The 22,902-nt window shown below is 45.6% G+C and overlaps 1 protein-coding gene across 11 annotated transcripts in view; it reads right to left on the bottom strand.

Moving 5' to 3' along the window:
• ANKRD44 (ankyrin repeat domain 44) overlaps positions 1-20,921 on the bottom strand; it is a 140,388-nt gene extending 119,467 nt beyond the window's left edge. For 7 of the 11 annotated variants that reach the window (XM_054171559.1, XM_054171550.1, XM_054171501.1 and 4 more), the window contains exon 1: positions 20,791-20,921. In XM_054171559.1, coding sequence (XP_054027534.1) covers positions 20,791-20,817 — 27 coding nt within the window. In that variant the 5' untranslated portion in view covers positions 20,818-20,921. The remainder of the gene's footprint in view (positions 1-20,790) is intronic. The other 4 variants (XM_054171584.1, XM_054171517.1, XM_054171530.1 and 1 more) reach the window with 1 other exon arrangement.
• Between the last annotated feature and the right edge of the window lie 1,981 nt (positions 20,922-22,902).

The raw sequence follows: 22,902 nt of genomic DNA, 5'->3' as shown, positions 1-22,902 counted from the left end.
TTGTGACCCAGGTGCAGGACCTGGCACTTGGCTTTGTTGAACTTTATACAATTAGCCTTGGCCCATGGATCTAACCTGTCCAGATCCCATTGTAAAGCTTCCCTACCCTCTAGCAGATCTACACAGCCACCCAGCTCAGTGTCATCTGCAAACTTACTGAAGGTGTGTTTGATGCCCTCATCCAGATCATTGATAAAGATGTTAAAGAGGACAAGCCCCAGTACTGAACCCTGGAGGATACCACTAGGGACTGGGCACCAGACAGATGTAGCTGCATTCACCAGCACTCTTTGGGCCTGGCCAGCCAGTTTTTAACCCAAGGAAAAGTGCACTTATCCTCATGTCCTCCCAAGTGCCCAATGCATCAAGGCCCCAGGAAGATGATGAACAAAGTCAAACTCATTGGTTTAAAGCAAGAATTCCTGAGCCCACATGGCCAGCTGCCAATATCAGGATGCTTCCTCCAGCACACTTTAACATAAGGAAATTACAAGAGGTAGGTTAAAAACAAGATCAAGAGCTGTCTGTGCTGTCACCATGCAGGCTCAAGGGCTCAACAGTCAGCTTCGAAATGAATGCCAAAATTAAGGACAAAAGCTAGAAATTAAGGATGATCTTCCATCTCTGGGAATTCCCATTACCTTAGCTGCAACTACCGCTCTGGATTAATACTTCAGCATGAAAGCTCCAGCAGGTGCTCCACAAGCAGTGCAACTCTACCCAAAGAGCTCATGCCAACAGACAGAGACAAAAATGCACACTTGCCTTTGAGCACTCCCAGCCTTGGGAGCCAACATCCAAGGAGGAGAAATGCTAGTCCTGCTCAAGGGAATGGCAACACGCCCATAAACATCAGCAGAGCCAAGTTTTGATGTCTGCACATCTAGAAAGTATCATAGACACAGAATCATCAAGGCCAACTGTTAACCCAGCACTTCCAGATCACACTAAATCACATCCCTCAGCATCACTGGGATAGTAATTCCACCACTTCCATGGGCAGCTTGTTCCAATGCTTAACCACTCTTTCAGGGAGGAAACTTTCCTCATGTCCAAACTAAACTTCCCCTGGAGCAACCTGAGGCCATTTCCTCTCATCCTTTTGCTTGTTCCTTGGAAGAAGAGATTGACCCCCACCTGGCTCCAATTTCCTTTCAGGGAGTTGTAGAGCCTCCTTTTCTCCAGACTAAACAACTCCAGTTCCCTCAGCCACTCCTCAAAAGACTTGTGCTCTAGACCCCTCACCAGCTTCACTGCCTTTCTCTGGAAGTGCAGTTCAGACAGTTCCTGAATTCACAGATTGCATCAGATTGTAAGGGACCCTCAAAAGACATCTTGTCCAAACCCTTGCAGTGAGCAGGGACAACTCCAAGTAGATCAGGCTGCCAAAGACCACATCAAGTATGATCTTGAATGTCACCATGCCCCTGGACAACCTGTTTCAGTGTCTCACCACTCACATTGTAAAGAACTTCTTCCTGATGTCCAACCTAAATCTGCCCTGCTCCAGCTTTACCCTTTTTCAAAATGGGTGTAATGTTTCCCTTCTCCCAGTCTCCAGGGACATCACCTGACTGCCAGAACTTTTCAAATATTGGATTTATTTCAAATATTGAATGGCACCATTATTGTCAGAGACCACTAACAGAAACCCTGCAAGCTGTGCTGGAGAAGAGTGCAAAATGCCAGACACGTTTCATGAGGGGATTTTTGCAGGTTTAACTGTAAAAAGTAAGTAACATTCAAAGAAACTGCTCAACAACCAGAGAAAAGAAATTTCTATTTATCCCACAAGCAAACAACTCCACATGATGTGAGTGCCACAGGGCTGCTGTCTCTGCCAGCAGAAGATAAACGCATTTCTTCTGCTAGCCTGAACCTGCACACCCTCTGTAAACATACTGCAGGCTAACAGTGCATATGCAAGGAGTTTACATCGAGCTTGTAAAACAGATGGTCCCACAAGCCAACAGCTAGCCTCCTTTGTCCTGCCATACCATCTTCACATTGAAAGGTTGCAGGAGTTACTCTGCCAAGTCAGATCCTGTCACCCTTTTCACACAGATTTGTGATGTAAAGAGAAGGAGGACACACATCAGGAACAAATCAGATTGGAGCAAGGTGAAATTACACAGATGGAAGGCATCTTGCTTGAGCAGCTTAAGTCCAGAGGAGAGACCACTGGATTGCAGAGTGTAACCCTACACATGATGTGGCATCACATCCTTGCTCTAGCAAACCTACAAAAAGAAGCAGCTAAAGACTAGGGGTTAGGTGTTTTGGCTTGCCTTTTTTTTTCCAGTTGGCCAAGACAAAACAAAAGACCCAACAACAACAACCAAGAGACACCACAAACCTGATGGCCACTGCCTCAGCTCCTGAGGAGCAGGGAGCAGAGTTCCTGGATGGTTTTGAGCAGCCAGTTTCAAAGAACCCAGGTCTTCTGTGCACTGGTCACAGAAAATACTTCCATGAGAGAATATAACCCACAAGCCTACCTGTTACTTGAGTCCCAGTTTTCTTATTACAGTATTCAAGGATTTAATTTTTAATGTATATCTGTATATTGAACCCATTCCTGAGCATTCAATAACACTGCTTACTTTTCAGAAACAGGATATGGCTTTATTGCTGGTTTAAGCATGGAGCCACACACCAGGAAAAATGTTTTAACTAAAAAAAAAAAAAAAAAAATGTTTTTTTAGAAACCTAACTAAAGCTACAGAACTAGGTAGCTCCTAATACCATGACAGAGCATTTCACACCACAAACTTTATCACCAGGTAGTTCAAAACCAGACACCACAACATACGAGGCACAGCATCTTATGGCCCTGTGACAGAGAATGACTTTCAAAAAGGAATCTCTGCCTGAAATTATTCCAGCTAGGAAACAGGGAAAACACTCTGGAAGGTTCAATGTTCACAAGGCACTCTGATGTAAAATCACTCCAGGCGGGTGTGTGCACAGCCACACAAAGCATTCTTCTGTTTACAAGAAATACCTGGGTTTGCCTCACCAGGCCACCCATCAGGGTGCTACTTTTAAGGACACACCTTGAGCTGATCCCCACAGTCACAGCAGCTTCTTCACTGGCATCTGCAGAGGTCTCCTCACTCTGCAAAAGCCGTGCAAGGCAGCAGCATTACCAAGAGTGTAAGTAAAGCAAAATCACAGCTGGCAGAACACATAGCATAAAATAATTACAGAAGACAAGGATAAAGCAGAAGAAGAGCTCAGAAAGCAAGCAGATGAAAATAATTATAAGACAATTACAGAGATAGACTTTGGGTAGCTTAAAAGGAAGCAAGACAAAGTTCAGGAAGGGAAGAGCAGACAAAGTATCTCGGCTCTTCTGATAATAAGGAGAGAAATGTCACAGGGGATCAAGACATGCAATTTAATAACCCTTTGGAGTCAGGATGAGGCAAGGATGAAGGCATTAACTTTGAAAGATGCAGGCTTTGGCAACAGAAAGACAACATCTCTGAGTGCTGTAGACTGATGTGTTCCTGTGTGACCTCTGCTAATTATACAGTCCTTCTCTGGTCGGGGTGGAGGGGAGGGATGGACTCGAAGATCTCCAGAGGTCCCTTCCAACCCCTAACATCCTGTGACCTGTGAGTCTGACAAGCTCTGGAGTACAGTTAAAAAGGAAACAACAGCATCACTCTTTTCTGCAGACAGGGCTCACCTGAGCTATCAAGGACCAGAACTGCACAGGCAGGGGTCATCAGCTGCGATGTAAGCTTGCAGTGGGGTCAACACCTTGCTGAGCACGAAGGAAGTGTGGATGGGTACGTGCAGACCTACACCTCTACAAAACCAGATGGGACATTCCTTCTACATTCATGGGGAGGAGGAAGAGGAACACTGAAGCGTCCAAGCTGAGGCAGCATAGTCCCTTAACAGACAATGCTTCTAATTTGCAAAAGGAAATGCTATGAGCATTGCTGCCCATCGTGCTCCTTCCCCCAATACTGCATCATTACTGTTCTCCACTCTGGTCTCCCAAGAGCTCCATCTGCTTGGAACAAGCACCTGCAGTGGTTACATTAGGAACTGACTGGAGTGGAAAAGAGATCAACTAGTTCAAATGCTTACAAGAATGCATTTGATACAGCTGTGAGACCCAGCCAGCCTGCTACAACAGAAGTAGCGTTGGCAGTGTGGTTTGAGAGCACAGACTCCATAGAAAGAGCTGGCATCAGTCACAGAGAGCTTCTGTCTTATCACAAGAGCTTCACAAACCACAAAACAACCTGTCCCAGGTATTTAAGGTATGGGGAAATCACATTCCCTATTGTTACTCTCCTCACCTACCTTGCCTGTCTATTTTCAAGATTTAATTCATTCCAATTTTGAGGACTTCTCAAGCAACTACAGTGCATGTTCTGCAGTGGAGGGAAACAGTTAAATGTACTCCCAGATCTGCTGTGTATAGATATCTGCCCTTAACTCTCTTAAATCAATAATCCTTTCAGCTGGAATTTATCATAAAGGTAAAAAAGAAGCCAAATGTATCAAACCTTTAAAATCTGTGCAAGCAGCAGAAATTCTGGTTTATCCAGTTGCAGCCAGAAGAACAAAGTATATAAAAATCAGAATATTTAACAAATATGATTTGAATTTCTGCATCTGTCAAACCAAAAGCCTACTTCAAGCAAGAGTTCTGATACTAACAGACCCCATGTCACCCTCTTAACATGAAAATTTGCATTCAGTCACCCTCCAGCTGTACCAGCCTAACCGACATGCTCCAAACAGGCATCTCTCTAGACCTACTGAAGAGCAAAGTTCTGATCAGGAAACATCGCTTTATCTCTCTTCCCTCCATTCATTCATCTCTCTTGTAACTCACTGTAAATATTTGTACTGGCACGCCAGAAAGCAGCTATGGTGAACCATTTAAGGATTAAAAATGCTTCTGAATAGAAAAGTCAGGATCTACAACCCACTGCTACCTTATAATGCTGGGTAGATTCAGACACTGTTAAATTCCTCACATATTTAAAAGGATACTTCAGAGTACATTTATTTCCCCTCAGTTTTACAGCTTTCATTAAATCAGACAATGGCATTTTTTTTCCCCTCTCTGCAAGCTGAAACTGGAGTTGCTTGCCTTGGCTTCAAAATCCTGCCATTTCTCTTCATGCCAAAAGTGTCTTTCTGCCTGTATCACCAAGTTTGCTGCAGCTACAGCAAAGGCCTGATCAGGAAGCTCCTTCAACAGCAGAAAGTGAAGAGCAGCCTTCTGAGGGGCTGCAAAGAAACCAGCCATGAAAAGGAAGAGGTGAAGAGACTGTGGGTTCTTTTTTCAGCTCCCCAGTTCACAAACAGATGGAAACTGCCCAAGTGTCAGCTTGTCTCCTTACACTTGCTGAGGAACAAGACTACCATTTACTGTTCCTCATTACTCTCCTTGTGCCTAAGGAGTTAGCAAAAGCACAGGGCCTCTGTGGGGTCGTTCCTGCTGCTGTTGTGAACACAGGTTTCAGAGAGTCACAAACTCCTATTTCCCTGAATAGAGCAGAAAAATCAACAGCAGAGACTTCACTTCTCCCAAATCCTGACCTCTGCCACCCCAGGATGAGGATCCTCCTGCTCTTATACTACCAAAAAGGCTGGATGCCATCAAACACAGTGAAGTTCAAACACTGCTGAAATTTGGGGAACCAGGATGCAGACTCCCCCTCCTTCAAGCTTTTGAAACATGAACCCATTATAACAAACAGTGCTGTCATTTCAAAAGCTGGAGTAATACCACTCTTTCCATCTCTCTGAGTCTTTGCAAGAGAAAACTAAAGATACAGGCCCTTTGCTAGGGTGAACATTCACTTCCACAGCTTTTTGTGGGTTTAACTACCTTACCATCCTCTAGATGCCTATGAATGTGCTGTCCAACAATTTGCTTTCTATACTTCAGGCTTGAGGAGACCTTATTGCAGCCTTCCAGTATCTGAAGGGGGCCTACAAGAAACTAGTGAGGGATCTTTTAGGGTGCCAGGTAGTGATAGGACTAGGGGGAATGGAGCAAAACCAGAAGTAGGTACATTCAGACTGGATGTTAGGAAGAAGTTCTTCACCATGAGGGTGGTGAGACACTGGAACAGGTTGCCCAGGGAGGTGGTAGAAGCCACATCCTGGAAGTTTTTAAGGCCAGGTTGGATGTGGCTCTGGGCAACCTCATCTAGTGTGAGGTGTCCCTGCCCATGAAAAGGGGGTTGGAACTAGATAATCCTTGAGGTCCTTTCCAACTCTGACAATCCCATGATTCTATGATTCAGTCTCCTCACTTCCCCTCTTTCAAGACAGGCATAACATTTGCGTGTGCTGTATTCTATTTGAGAGCTAACGACTCTTGCTTGTATTGCCACCAGCTCATCTTTTGGTGTTGTCAGGAGAAAATGATCCTAGTTCTTTTCTGAAGCTCAGAATGAAGGGGAGGATGAAACTTCAGTGGAGATCCAAGGGTTTTCTACCAGCACACCCAAGGGAAAGACTGCTGCAAAGGGCACTTTTATCTGACTCCACAGCACTGCCAATGCTGTGGCAGTGTCAAGAAATTAAAAAGGAGACTGTGCTGAAAATATAAGAGGCGGCGAGTGGAGAAGTAAGCAGTCCAACATTTAAAAGTCCTCTGTTACACAAGTTGGGGACAGGAGAAATCAGAGACCATCTTTCATCTCCACACCACAGGAGGTGGGAGGAGCAACAAATAGTGCTGGAATATGAGCAAGAGAGAAAACACTCCTCAAAATAAGGAATTGTTCTCTTCCCCAAGTAACCAGCAATAGGATGAGAGGAAATGGGCTCAAGTTATGCCAGGGGAGGTTTAGGTTGGAGATTAGGAAAAATTGCTTTACTGAGAGAGTGGTCAAGCATTGGAACAGGCAGCCCAGGGAGGTGGTAGGTGTAGATGTGGCACTTCAGGATACAGTTTAGTGGTCATGGTAGTTGGATTATGGTTGGACTCAATCTTAAAGGTCTTTTACAACCTGAATGATTTGATGATTCTGTGAATAGTAAATATGGCTCTAAAAAGACCACTGAGGCAACTCAGAAATCAAAAAAATATGTTAAGGGTCTACATATGCACTGTGCAGTGCATATATTTAAACATATCAGCAGCCACAGCTTACAGCATTGCCCATTCACTGGATTTAATCTCTTGCAGCTTGTCAAAAACCAGGCACAGGTCAGAATTTGAGGCACCAAACTGAAGCAGCACTTCTTAGCAGCCTGTCTGGGGAGCAGCTGCAGCATGGAGTCAGCAGAGCCATGCCAGCTGCTTAAAGAGGCAGCTGATGGGAGAGTGGAAAAGTAGGAACCACACTAGCTGGGCCCCATAACCACTAGCTACACTCTGGGGTTAGTAAGAAGAGGTGTCAGTTGACTTCTCTTTCCCAGATTGGCAAGAAAAAAAAGGAAAGAACAGTTGCTGTTCCATCATTTGAGAGGTATAGAAGCTGTGTGGCTACAGCAGAAAAATAATCTCCTTTACAGAAGAAAGATTAGCTGAATCATCACTTTTCTCTGCCTGAAGATCTAAAAGGAAAACCTCTTCCTCCTTCCCTCCCTCCCTTCCTTCATTCCCCACTCCCAGGCCCCCATAATTAGTACATCGTTATAAACTGCTTAAAGTGTTCCACCACACTTCATAAAGGAAGGTGAATGTGGGGAAAGCATTTGGCTCTGTAGAGGAAGAGGCAAGTAGAACTCATTCGCTACACAAAGCAAAAGTTCAAAATCCTAGCCCTATAAACATTCCACCATTAAAGCAGGCACTAATGGGCAGTATCTTTTCAGCCACAGCAAGGAAGAAGGAAGAGGAAGATTCAGACTCCACAGTTTTTGCTCATTTGTTTCTGGCACTCTTTGGTCACCATGCCTCATGGCAGTGTATGAAGCTACTCTTGTATTACTGGTTTACTAAATGCAACTCTAATGAAGTCTAATAGCCTGGGTGGCAGAAAGAGGGAAGAAGAGGAAAGACTCCATCTACCTACAGAGTGTTTGTACTATACCTTTAAGCTAAATTAATCTCAAGAACACAAACAGGAGGTCTGAAGAGCTCTGAAGCTCTTCTAGCTTGCTGTACATAGCAGCAGTAAGAAAACAAGACCCACTTACTTTCTCTTATTTCTTGCTTACTGGAGCTGCTCAAATTCTCCAACCTGGCTGTTCAGATTAAAAAAAGAAAAAAAAAAAGAAAGTGTAACTTTATTATCCCATCAATTCCTGACTCTCTGGGCAGTCCTACACAATTCACTTAACCAAAATCTTTGTTGCTAGAGCCCTTTGTATTTCCAGTACTTCAGCACTTATCCAAGGGCTTGCTTCCAGCTTCTCCATGGAGGTGACAGAAAGCCTAAATGACAGAGTGAGACAGCTAAGGTCTGCCAGAGCATCAGCACCACAGAGGGAATGACCTGTGGGACCAGTGTGGGGAGCCTGCTCACCTCTCCCTTCAGCAGCAGCTTGGAGGGAGAATCCTGTGGGAAGGAGCCAGGTATGAGACAAATAACACATCTTCAGCCTGTAGCACTACAGAGATCCAGATGGTTCTGCACAGCACTTCCTGTGTAAGCAGCACAGTTAATTAACTCTCTGTTGATTAATGGTGCTCTCTTAGATCAAGAATTCATGGAGTCTGTTATTATACACAAGGCCATAATTGCCAAACAGCCACAGCTAAATGCCATTCCTTGCAGTCTGCTCCTTAAGCATCATGATATAAAATTAATTGGTACTTGTTTGTTAATTAATATGAAATATTTTAAGCCACACACCGTAAAGCTTACCACTGGTTATGCTCTTTTCTAAACAGCCACGAATGAACAGAATTAGCCTAACACCTGGGGAAGAATCTCTTCTTCTGAATCAGGGAGGGATGGGGGAGGTGTCTTTGTTCTTTTAGTGGGGCTTATGCTTGGGCATTTACCAAAAGAGCCATTCTCCAACCATCAGTCAGCAGTTATTCTAATTCCGTGGTGCATTGGGACAGACAAGCAAAAGACCTTCTTATGCAAGAATATGAGCGCCCACACCAAAATATCTATCCAGAATAACTATTCTGAAGCAGCTGTTTCAGTACATTTTCAAGCACAGCTCAGATCAGCTCACAGCAAATTATTTAACTTTGCCTCAGGGTAGCAACAAAGATCAAAAAGACACTTGAACTCCTTTGTCCCTGGATCTTTAAATCCAGGGTTAGCCTCTGTTTAGGGAAAGGGCTGGCAGCATAACAAAGCAGATCCATACTGTGAACGGAAGAAGCCTATAGGTTGCATCCCTAGTCCTAAGGATGGGGAAGTACATGTTTTGCACAGCTGTGCCCCCTTTCCAGCAGCAAGGGCTAGACACAGTGTTCCAAACCTGCCTTTGCCATGTGTGTAGGGAGAGCATCAGGTCCTAGGACCCACCAGGAAACAGACCCTTGCTCCTGCAGCCTCACCTCTGACCCCAACCAAATAAAGCCCTCTCTATTGATATTCCTGCAGGCAGTTTGAACATCCCTCTAAGGGCTTGTCAGTATTGTAAAGCTTTTCTTCAGTTACATCTGTTTGCAAAAAAAGGGGCACAGGCAGCATAACATAGGTCTGACTGGGGTTAAAACTCATTTAAAGGCAGATCTTGGCAGAGAGGTGGCTTTTATGTTGATTCCTCTTGTCATGCTACCAACACCAGGGACCAGCACAATCCTACTTAGATGGTAAGGTACAAGTAACCAAGCTCTTATTGCCCAAGCAAACTGTCTCTCCTTCTGCAGAGAGAATTATCTTATTGGAGAAATATCTACCACAACTAAACGTCAGTGCATGTACGTGTTCAAGGTTCAAGTAACAGATTAGCTGAGCACTTGGTTAAAAATAGGCAAAAATCTGGGCTGCTTTCTCTCCAAGCCTCCTGCCTGAAAGCAAAGTACACCAACAAAGCATCAGGAATGAAACAATCACACTCTCAGATGCAACCTTACTCCCAGGATTGTATGCACAGAGCTGGAGCAAAGTTATTTACACAGCACTTGATTTTGATGCTTCGATATCCCAGCAAGCAGCAGTGCCATTCAATTCAGCAGACTCTGAACAGCTCAATAATCTCACAGGGACAGGTAATACATGAAGAAGTTTTGTTACCTCTGTGGGTTGTGTTACTTCTGTGTTCTCTGTTTGTTGGGTGATGGACAGGCAGCTATGAAGAGGCATAAGGGGAAAGCCTGCTCCATGCCAGAGCTTTTTAGAGGCAGAATACATAGGAGCAAAGCTCAAGGCACTGGATTACCCTTGCTTGTCCACCTCCTTTCAATTTTTATCCCTATCACAGAGTCAGCTGAAGAATTCTCCAGACAACTGTCTGAAAACATGCTAGTCTTAAAAGACCTCTTTTACAGGGCTGAAGACTATGTGTCTGCACAGAGCCATCTCTAAGGAGTCACACAAGGGCTTTCAGACAGTTGTCTGGAGCTGCCTTCAGCCAGCCCCACGGGAACAAGAACTGCTGAAAGACCACGTACCTGCTGTGTGGTTTGCCATCATTTCTGTCTCTTTTTCCAGGCAGCCCTCTGATAAATCACAAATGTGCCTTGGGGACCATGGAGCAGTCACAAAAACCCATTCAGGATGTGCAAACTCTACCCAGGGAGAGGAACCAGGAGATCCTAAATATAATTTCCAATTCATGTGAAAGCTGTGAGCTGTGTGGAACCAGCAACCCCAGGTAACTGCACCTGCACGAACGAAGCATGTCAGTGCTCCTCGATGTGCCATCTCCCCACTGACAGCAGACACATCTTCAGAGACTCAGGTCCAGACAGTTTGCTCTCTGAGCTACCTGGAGATATAGGCTGCATGGCTCTGTGGAGGAACACAAATCTGTTCAGCTCCATTTACTGTCGTTTGCAGAGCAGAAGTAACACTCTCCCAGGTAGCAAGGGTGATGCACAAATTCTCCAGTCTTCACAAAAATGCTTCTAAGAGGAGCATCCTCTTCTAATTATAAACTAGAATATATGGCTATAAATACTGACATGTAACAAATACTAAAAGAGTCAGAGGGCTCAGTTTCAGCCTGACATGAGGACTGGTGTGAACATGCCCAAAAGGGCACCATCTGATCCACTGATAGTAAGTTTTCATATTTGAGAGGCTTTCTCCATTTCTCTGAACTCCTCTAGCTTTGTGTGTGTGTTTCTGCAGCCAGCAGTCACGCAGTCCTGGATTATTAGGACATTTAGCCTAAACAAGTGGCACTGGTATTCAAGAGGCTGATCTCACTTTTACCATCTGCCCTGCCAGAACACAAGGCTAAGCCTATGTCACAGGATTAGTGACAAAAGACAGACAGCCAGTGCCACCAGCCAAAATAAAACTTTACCTACCAGGTGACCCAGAAACAATCTCTTCACATAACACTTTCTCTTAAGCAGCATCACTGCTGATTATACCCTTTCTAGAACAAACATCTAAATCAGCTCTGTGTCCATGAAATTGAACACCATGCTATGAAACTGCATGCTGCCATTCATCTCTCACCTTGCAATATCAGGAGACTGGTATCAGACCACACTGCAAACAGTGCTAAAGCAACTTGCAGGGAGGAAGGGCACTGCTGTCAAGCAGCCATTGAAGGAGGAAAAGCAGGATTCATCTCTTGCCCTATCATACCCTTCTCCCTCAGCCCAAACCTGCATTAGTTGCTCTGCACCCCAGCTCTCCCACTGCAAAGCAGGGTAACAACCACCTTCTATTGACAGCACCATCAGGCAGCAGCATGTTGCCTCCTCCTAGCATCCTTCTCTGACTCAACTCTGCAGGGCAGCTTTTCCCCTCCTCCTCCCTCTCTCCACCTCTAAAACCACTCTGGCAGCTTCCTAGAAAAAACCCTCAGATTTGTCAACAGCGCCAAGGGTACACAAGCCATGGGCTCCATCTACAGAAAACCCTACCAGAGGCAGGGCCAGAGGAGCAGGACTACACATACACCTAAAGGATCAGGGCCAGTTTACATCAGAAGACAGACATTTTCTCATGCTGGGCTCGATTCACACCAAAGGATATGCAGCAGGGTCACTCACCTAAATGCACTCCTTTCAGAGGCAATGGTTGCAGGATCTGGCACACTAGATTTCCTTGACAGGTAGAGAGCACTTTGGAAGTGTTCCTGGAGTCAATGACTTAAATAAGTCCCTCTCTTGATTTTAAATTGGAGATAAATGCTGCATGTCACATTGGCAAGCACATTAAAGCAGCTGGAAGTGCAAAGACAATACAGGATGTTTCAGGCTTTTTTCCTCTCCTTTTTTACCCTTGACATGTTAAACAACTAAAGACCACACTGAGCAAATCAGTGTTTTATCAAATAATGCTTCAAAATCACAAGCTCCCCACTGGCATCAGCTCACAGGGCAAGAGGGTTGGCTCAGTCTGAGACACCAGTCCAACTTGGTGGCCAAGACAAAACAAATAATCCTTACTAATTAAAAAAACAAAATAGGAAAGCAAAGATGAAAACAGTAGTGAGCAAAACACACTGTCCACCTTAATCTATGTGAAAAATCTATGGAAAGAAATGAACTTCAGACACAAAAACAGAAAGGCAGGTGCTGCTACCAGTGTGGTACTATAAATGCAGAGCAGCTTCCCCATATTCCTGCAAAGCTGGCCTAGAGTCAACACAGCCAAAAAAAGCAAAACTTTATCCAAGGATGAGATTTCAGAAGGCAGTTTGCAGCTCTCCCACCTTGGAAGTCAAGGAGCCCACAGATTTAGAATCATGCCATGATAAAACAGGTTATGTTCTCCATCCAAATAGGGCTGCCTACATTATTAATGGTGAAATGCATGTAAAAGCTTATTAATGTTCACACTGGTTTCCTTTCCCAGAAGCAATTTGATCATATTTAGAATGTGAAAGCTTGTGCATCTATCTAACAGTGCAGGTGACTGCAGTCTTCTCCTCAGTTTATTGCTGAAAGCAATATTTGAGTTTTTTACACTTCTACTGTAAAGTTCCTTCAAGTTACACATTTTCTACTGTTGTCAATATTTCATTTACAGAGACATCAGTCAGAGAGATGCAGCTCAGTAGGTACCAAACAACTACTTTGCTAAAGCTTTCACATAGACTAAAGTCAGCTGATCGAACTACAAGTCTGTAAAATAACAAAGGCTGCAAGATGGGGGCAAAATAAGGTATCAGGTCATCTAATGAGAGCAGAAAGTATGCCAGATTAGAAATGGCAACGCTTAAACAACAAATTATTCATCACTACTGGCTGTTTACAGACTTTGTGGCATTAAGGATATCAACAATTGGCCCACAGAACAATCCTGCACATCCATAAGAGTTTTTCAGAAGAACAATGAAAAACAGCCAAAAAAGGGGGCAAACAAAGGAACCAAAAAGCTGTTAGCTTTTTCTTCTTCCATTTTTTTTTTCACCCACAGTTCAGTAAATCGATGCTGCAGGGGTGCAGAAGTCAACCACCATGGTTTCACTTCCTTCCTAGTAGTGGGCGGCTGCAAGGAGGAAGTAGGAGCTTTGTGAGGGCATTCTCCTCAAGTACTCCTTTAAAAATAAGAAACCAAGCCACTACAAATCATTCCAGCCCCAAAACACACATCCTTACATAAAACCAGCTGGTAACACAAGGACAAACACCAAGCAGACAAGTTTGCATTAGGTAAGAACGAGGTTCAGCACTGCATGGCAGAAACCCTAATATAAACAGCTTCCATTTTTGGCTGTGCATCTGCTTACAGGAAATCCTTTTTCTTCCCCCAAAAGCAAAACAGATGCAAATGTCTGTCACCCAGAAGCAGGTACTTTTCAGAATGTGTTCAGGAGGAGACTTGATATGGTGCTTGGGTGCATGGTTTAGTTGATTAGGTGGGTTGGATAATAGGTTGGACGCGATGATCTTGAAGGTCTCTTGCAACCTGGTTTATTCTATTCTAATTATCTAGCTACAGCTAAACACTGTAATTTGTTGACCAGCTCCTTGCACATTTCACTAATGACCTCAAACCCTTGGATAAAACTGCAGAGTGATTTCTCCCCTTTAAACATTGCTGTGTGATGCTTTGACTGCCACCCAACACTGCTTACACTTTTGGAGTGCAGCAATTAAAACAAAGCTGAAGCCACAGACCGAAGCTCTGGGAACCTGCCAGCCCAAGCTTTCCAGCTAACAGCAACAAACGACAAACATCAGATAGGGACTTCTGGAAAGCAAAAACAAAACAAAGCAGAGAAGTATTCATTTAAATTAAATGGTTGAAATACAGAGGTGTTCTGCCAGCAAGTTGAGCTCAGCTGTATGTTCTGCAACATATGCAAGCAGAAATATGTGAAGTAGGACATTCAAGAAGGAATAAAATACAACAAATGGTCAATGTTATCAGAACATACTTTGAAATCTTTACCTACTAGGCTTATACAGTATGTGGCTCCTGTAGGCATCTGATGGCACTGGAACCTATATTAATACCCCTGAAAGAAGAAAATTATCTAGACAAGAGAGATTAAAAAGAAGCCTAATAACATAATATGTTGAACCATTAATTATTTTGTTCAAATACTGCCCCAGCCTGAAATGATAGCTCCTAAAAAGTAAGCTGCTCATTTCTCAAGCACACAGTCATAGAGCACACAGATCTTATGAGGGAGGAAAACTGTAAGAAGAGAAGGTGCTTGGCCTGGCTCTTACAGGTGAGCGAACTGCAGAGCACTGGGCAACCCTTCCCATCAGCACCACATCCCTGAGTCTCAACCTCTCCAATAAAGAGCAAGCAGGATCAGCCACATCCAGACCCCTAGAAAACAACCCACATAGGCTTTCTGTGCTGGCCTTCAGGGATTTGCCACAGCAGCATAGGCTCAAAACACATTCAGTAACCTGCTAGCTCCATCTTGGGCACTTTAATTCCCAGGTCACAGCAATCATCTGCCCACCCTTGAGCAATGATCCAGATAAAAACACCACCCTGCCTGAACCAAGCCGTTACACAATCTGGGAGGAACATGTATTTCTCTACTAAATGTAGCCATGACAACCACATCTTCATTTAAGAGATGAGCAGGAAGAGGTCACAAGGCACTTGTCATGCAGGGATAAAATCCCACACCTTGAGCATGCACAGGAGGATAAGTTCTGCTGGATGCCATCTGCAAGTCAAGAAATCTAACACCCTAACATGACAGGCACACACACCCTCTGAACAGCCCAGGCACCTAGGTACAACCACTGCAGAACCCTCTGCTGAAGAAATTCTTGTCACAGACTAGAGCAGGCTGCACCACTCTAGAAATTCTCCTGATTAAAGTGCTTCTTGTTTACCACAAAACAAGCTACAAAACCAGCAGAAAGTTATACTTACTCCAGAAGCCAACCAGAAAAAGAGTAAGCAGCTTCTTTTTCAAGCCTTTATCTTGTTCTCTTTGGCAAAAACCTTCCCCATCCCACCCCATCCTTTGAACAGGCCAGGCCAGCTCTGAAGGCATTAAAAAGGTGTGTAGGGACTTGGCAGCATTAGGTTTACAGTTGGACCCTTAATATCTTTTTTACAACTTAAAAGCATAGAATCAATAAGGTTAGAAAAGACCTCAAAGATCATCAAGTCCAACCTGTCACCCAAGACCTCATGACTACTAACATGATTCTGTGTGCTAGTGCTCAGAGGCCATCTATATCAGATGGCAGCGACCCTCATCCCTGCAGATCTGAACAAGAGCAGGAATGCTGGAACATCCCACTTTTCCCCAAGATTTTATTTTATGTTAAACCCCTGAAGCTGTGTCTCACACTATGTGTGGCATGTCAAGAAGCATTACAGCTCTAGAAAGGCAATGGCTGCCACAGTGGAGTTATTTTGGTCCAACCTCGTTGTTTTAGGAGAGAAACACTTCCTCCCCCTTCCTACCTTTGTTTTGTGGCTACCTGAGTGTTTTTGTACTAAAATGCACTATCCCTTCCTTGCTGTGAGCCCCTGCACAAACTCTTTGCAGCTTGAAAATTAATATACACCTTAGTAGAATCTAGCAAGAATATGAGGAGGGGAGGATTTGTGGGACCTTAAGCCACACAAAATTAACCCACGGCTGGCTGTGGCCATGAGGCACAAGGTTCATCACAAGGTGAATCTTAGCAGATTCAGGGGCATCTTCTCAGCTGCTTTTACTTGTCAGAGAGGAAGAACACAGAGAAATTCAGTTCTTTTCAATTAAATGATTCTGAAAGCAACTGGAACAGGTTGCCATGGGAGGTAGTGGAAGCCCCATCCCTGGAATTTTTTAAGACCAGGCTGGATGGGTCTCTGGGCAACCTGATCTAATGTGAGGTGTCCCGGCCCACAGCAGGGGGTTGAAGCCAGATGATCTTTGAGGTCCCTTCCAGCCCTGACAATTCTGTGATTCTGTTCTGTGAAATAAGCTCAAAACACACCATCATTTGCAATTTGGAAATGTAATTTGGTTTATTAAATTTGCTACTGTTGCAATCATTTTGGTTTTAAGTATGTTCAGACACAAGTCCAGCCTTTGCCCAGCTGATTCGTAGGATCTTTGACATCTGTTTAAAATCATTTAAACATTTGTTTAATGCTGGTCCTCTGTGACCATAATAAAAAGGATCCTGATGGTCAGTGGGGAACTGTCACACACAGGGAAACATGAGAAAGGGAGAGAGAGAAATGGTCCCTTCCATTCTAGTCACACTGCATTACCCCCAGCAATCAAAGACAACAGACAAAATACCAGAAGACAGGATGAGGTTTTGCAGTTAATAGCAGCCTAAGTGCACACACTAACTATTTATCTGGGCTTCATCACCCTTATGCATGCATATGCAAGCTTGTGAGGCAAGCCTAAAAGGAACTATGTTGGTTTGTACATACATTTAGTTCATAGAAAACATCTTTAGTGTCTTTCAAAGACAGAATGATACATTTCCCCTGTAAAAACACTTAACTAGGAAACAAAGCACTGGCAGGAGCAATCACCTGTGTTTGCTGCCCAGAACCATTAGTGGCAACCCTGAAAAAGCAGAACTTTGACTTTCTCTTGGAAAGTTTGCAAGTGGCAAAAAAAACCAACCCAGCTCTCAAGAAACCAAGTATGAAGAACAAGATGTGAGAAGGACTGCAGGGAGAGCAGTGCAGGAAGTATCTGCATCTCTTAGTGACTCAGATGACAGCAGAGAGGTGCTTTAAGGCAACACCTCCTGCTAAAAAGCAGCCACAAAAGTAAAAAACTAGTCAATACTCTCACCTTTAAAGAGCTTTGGCAAAGGGTAATGGAGTCTGATGAGAAGGAGAGAACAGCAACTCGAAATGCAGGAAGGAATGAAGTAAGGAGGTTTCCTCAGACAGCACCCGAGGGGCACAGCAAGGATTTTCATGCCCTGTCAGACATGCAGAGCCAGGCTCAATCTGTCTCAGTGCAACTTACACCTGAAAGCCTCTGGCCACCCACTTGATGAAGCACTTGTCTTCTGTTCCCTCTAAACTCTAGCTTAAATGCAAAGGCTTTATCACACACATCTGCACCCCTACATAACATAAAACACTAACACTTACAAAACCAGAAAAGGTACAACAAATAAACTCAATGGGGAACAACAACTCTTAGAACTGAAATTTGGGGGTTTTTTCAGCTCTTAAAGCACTTTGCCTGCTTGCTGTAGTCAACATCCACTGCAGAAGTGGTAAAATGCAAAGAACTGGATAAAAACTTGAAGATTTAGAATAAGTTTTGTGACTTTATACATGACAATTGAAATATGTAAAACAGCAGACACAGCACTACAGACAAATTACAATCCCAGGCATTTAATTTCACTTTTATGAATTATCTTAGACAGATTTCAGCTTAGTGTTAAGTCCTTCAAAAACAGCCAATGTGGGGTTACTGAAAGGCAGGCAGGCCTGGAAGAAATTCATGCAGGAACAAACTATGGTAGAATACACTTCCTGTGGTTAAATGATTGCAGGGTTTCTCCAGGCCTGACTGATGAGCAGCAATTACCATCACTGGAAGGAAATTCAAGTAACCTACCCTAATGCGGAGCTCTTAAAGTCTCCTGACTAAGAAGTGAATACAGCCAAAGCACAGATCTCTTTGAAGGATTAAAGACAGCCATGCCTTAGCACCTTTCAGTTCTATCAAGAAAGAGGCAATAATGAAAGTCTGTCTGTCTTCAAAGCCTGCATGAGAAACCGCGTCATTAGTTTCTCACATCTGACTGCTCCATGTGCTCTTAGGTGCGGCCAGTAAGAGAAGCCAAATATGGAGGCCAGGAGGAAACAGGTTGCTTAGAGAAACATGTGTTTAAACTCTCAGCACAGAGGTTCTCTAGTCTTCCACACAAAGGTCTCCTCACTGGTCAAGAAATTGCGGAGACAGAGGAAAGCATGTGCTACATTAATGGCAATGATAGGCAAAGGAGATGACTCTTGGTTTTGGAGTCAGCCTCCCCTAAGCATCACATTTCAGACCTGAGCCAGGCTTCCCATTCAGTGGACAAAAACCAGCCCATGCTCACAGCAGCACAGGTCTCAACTGCTGTGGGTCTGCAGCATCCTAGGTCCTGCAGCTGCCAGCACACAGACTGCATGGTCACTGGTGTTGAAGCCAAAGGAAATGGTTTCCTGAATCACTGCATGTTATGGCAGCCACAACTGCCTCTGTCCTCAAGAGCAGGAAGAAGCACAGAAGGAGCTCACTCCCACAGCTTCAGCAAGTCTGAGCTCGGGCAGAAGATGCAAATCCTTCCAGGCACATTATTCTTCATCCCACCTTCACCGCTGTTTTGCTGGGGTCTGTCTGTAAATGCGGGGCTGCTGCTACCAGGTCTCCTCTAGTCAGAGGTGGGCCAGCCTGCAGACCACACTTTTCAAACCTGATGTAGATGAACACAGCTCAGCCACCCTTGGTTACAACTGCTCAGGCTGAACGCTGGGAAGGCTCCAGATACACAGAAAGAGGCACATGTAAACTTTACCAATCAATTTAAGAGGAAGCACCACAGCCAGCTTAGAACATGTCCTCCCCCTCCTCCAGCTTCTCAAAAGAAAAAGATCTGTTGAAGAAACTGAAGAAAATCAAAATAGATCCAGTAGAATGAGTACAGGCAGACCAACATATTCCTTCACAAATTACATGAGACAAAGAAACACTACATCCTCGTGAAGAAAAAACAGATCACATCCCAGGCCACAGCTTGACCAGGCATCACCATGAGCATCCACCAATATTTTGAGAGTCCCCAGCAAGCAAGTGTATAACGATAGCGCTAAGGAACCTCATCCTCAGCTTCAAGGGTTCTCAGAAGAGAAGGAAGAAGGCAAAGACAACAACAGCCTATCATATTTTTACACCAATACAGACTTCATCAAGAGAGGACTCAGTTGACTGAAATCTGTTTTGACTGCTACTGCTGAAGCAAAATCCTCACTGCAAGATTCCAGTGAAGGTTTAGAAACACTGAAGGCAGCAAATTCAAGGGCTTCATTAAACACATAAAAAGCACCAAGATGGTGCAATCTTGGTCCTCTGCAACATATGTATTTTTAATAACAATGCTTGCTCCTTGGATACTTAACATACAGATCCTACCTGAACCTCCTTATTTACGAGGCTTGGCCTGCACAACACAGGGCAGCAAAGCCTCAAGGTGTGAAACATTTTCCTTGTCAGTCACAAGCACTACATCCACAGATGAGAATGTCTGGGGGACGTGTCAGAAGACAGTCCACAAATACTGCCTTCTGCATGAAAACGTGTTACAGACTGTGCCTGCTTACACAGGGCTGCTCTTACTTTAGAAGCAGGTTCATCCTCTCTTTCCTTCCAAAACTATGCAGCAGCTCTGTGCACGTGGATTATTTTCTCAGAAATGCATAAATAGACTGGAAGGGAGACTAGCGATCTAGAAATGAGGGATGTTTGGAGAGAGGCTGGCTGCAGACAAGCCCTTCTGAACCCAACAGGAAGGTCTGAAGCTTGCAGGACACCCACGCTGCAGATCCCTAGCAGACCACGTTAAATTTAAAATAGCAGATTAAAGCACACAGTGTGTGTAACAGTTGGTAGACTATGTGGATAAATCAGGATGTGGGAGCCATAATATCAATTTGCTAAATATTTCTAAATGCTTTTAACTACCAGTGATAAGAACTACTTTAACGCTGATTACAGCTGTCTCCCCACTGCTAAATTTAACACGATCTAAGGGGTTTAATGCTGCTGTTTTCCCTAGTACCCTACGAACAACCGCCACAGCGAAATCCAACAGGCACTTCCTAAGTAAAAAGGCACGGCAACGGAACGAGGGACAAATCCCCCGGAAGGATGAGCAGAGCCCAGAGGCCTTCGGAAACGAAACAGCAGACCCTTCGGTCCCATCCCACCGACGGAAGATGTCAGGATTTCACCGGCGACCGCGGGACGGCGGAGGGTCGAGCGCCCGCTGCCACTACTCGGCGCCCTGCGCCCCGCTCGGCCCCAGGACCGCAGCCCCAGCCAGCCGCCACACGCCGCCGGTGCGGGTAGAGACAATGTCGGCCAGGAGCGGAGAAGCAGCGGCTCGGCGGGGAGCCGGCATACCACGGGGCGATGGGCACCTCCGTACCGGGCCCCGCCGAGCTCCCGGCTGAGGAGAAGGGCCTCTTGCGGCGGCTCGGCCACCTCTCGCAACGCCGACCCGACCGGGCCGCGCTGCCGCGACGGAATAAGGGAGCGAAACAGGCTGAGGGAGACGCTAAGGCAATCCCGCCGCCCCGCGGCACCCACCTGGTCGGCGAGCTTGAGCACTGCCATCCTCCGCCGCTCCTCCCGCGCATATACAGCTCCAGCGACGAGCGCGCCCCGCGACCGGCGCTGCTGCGGCGGTGGCAGCGGCAGCAGCGGCGGCTCGGCTCCGCGCCGGTGGGGCGGAGGCCGCCTCGCCCAGCCTAGCCCAGCCCAGCCCAGCCCAGCCCGGCCCGGCCCAGGAAGCAGGGGCGGGTGGGCTAGCTCGCACGAGCCGCGCTGCCGTCTGCCGCCGCCTTTGTTCGCGCCGGTGCCGGAGCGGAGCGCAAGGGCCGCTCCGGGGGCTCTCGGCTCCCCCCGCCCCGCCTTTGTTCGCGCCGGTGCCGCCCGGCCGGGCCTGCCTCACCGCACAAACCCTGCCCACGGTCCCGGGGGCAGCCCTGACCGGCGGCTTGGGCGTAGTCGGGGGTCGCCGGTGCGCGCTGGGGGCACCTGCCGCACGTCGCGGGTAAGACCCGGAGGGGCTGGCTGGCTGCTATCGGTCTGGAGCCGGAGGGAGCCGAAAGCCAAGTATCCTCAGATCCTTTTCCGCAGGCGGCCGTGGAACCTCCGTCCCCGCCTCAGGACGCGATGCCTACCCCTGAGGACCGAGGGCTTCGTGCCCGCGTCGGTTCCCCGCGCGCTGAGAAAAGGCGGGAAAGGAGCCGCTCCAAGCCCTTGAACGGGCCACACGGCCTCTCACCTTTCCCGTTTTGCCATGCACAGAAGCTGCTTGTCAAGTCCCAGCAAAGAGGCATAACTGTCGAGAGTCTGTGGGTGGTGGGGTTTTTTTTACCCTTTTTTTTTTTTTCCCCTCCTAAGAATCTCTTGACAAGCCCAAGTCTTTTCCCAGTCACTATAGTCTATTATTTTGCTTTTCAAGGACCAGCACAGCAGATCAACTGTACTTCTTTTTAAATGAGCAAACAAAAAAGCCACACAGCCCATGCTCCATGCTGCAGAGGGCAATGAGCATCACTCCCTGGGCTGTGGGGCGGACCTGGGAGAAGCACCAGTACCACCCTCGGATGGAGCTGTCAATGGCACCGGAGCACCAGGGCAAGGCTGCCGGCCAAGCACATAACAGGGGAGGAAAAAAAAAAGCTGTGTGAAGGGGTAAATTTTCTTTACCCCTCAGAGCTGACAAGCTGAATCTCTCTGAAGCATGGAATTTGATTAAAATCATTGGCAAAAGGCTCAGCAAGAGGAGTTACAAACAGGCTGACGGTAATGAGGGTAATTACATTCTTTCAAGGACACGTAAGTGAAAAGCAAAGGATTGAAAATTCCCTCTTCCCCTCCTTTGTGCTGCATAAAGTATTCCAGGTACTTCCCCACAAGTTAGGTTCTGCAGTAAGGAGATCTCCACAACAGATCTGATAGGACTGTGTTTTATGATTCTCCAGCCCTTGATTACAGAAGGGGGTGGCTTTAAGTAGTTAAAAAAAATAGGGAAGTGTGGTCTTTGGAAGAAAACCAGCCCAAGAAGGAAACAGATGTTGGTTTCAGGCTTCTGAGGCATCATTATAAATAGGGATTAAAAATAACATGTAAGTTACAACACATTTTGACTCCATCTGTTTCAAAGGGGGTATAATGGAAAATGAGTGTTAAATAAATCAGCCTTTTAAAGAAAAAAAATAAAAGGCAGCAAGAAAGAACCCAGTACCTGTTAAGAACATCTGAATTCAAGTAGTTGTTCTTTTTAGTACCTTCACCTTTCATGGTCTTTGTCATTACAGAACACTCAGAAGCACCACACTGGCATCAACCAATTTGTTCTGTGTCACACCTCACCCTACAAAGAGCAGCTGGCAGCCCAGAGCTGCTGAGTACCATGGATGGACTGGAGCCTTTCTGTCCCCCACTGACTCCATCCAAGAATTCTGCTGACAGTCCACTCCCAGGCTCTGCCAAAACACACACAGAGGTCAGAAGGAAGCAGAAATTATATTCCAGCTGAGAGCAAGGGGAAAAAAAAAAAGAAGAATGATGGAAGGAACTTTCAGCACTGTAAGGAAAGATTTGGGTTGTTATTTTCCAAAAACTTGGCATTCACTGTCATTAAACTTGGTGGATACATGAGGAAAAAGACTTTTCAGGTTTGCTCCCCTC

Source organism: Dryobates pubescens, chromosome 2 (genome assembly GCF_014839835.1).
Source record: "Dryobates pubescens isolate bDryPub1 chromosome 2, bDryPub1.pri, whole genome shotgun sequence".
NCBI classification, from domain to species: Eukaryota; Metazoa; Chordata; class Aves; order Piciformes; family Picidae; genus Dryobates; species Dryobates pubescens.
Note: the sequence above shows the minus strand (reverse complement) of the source record. Positions and strands in the feature narration are given on the sequence as shown.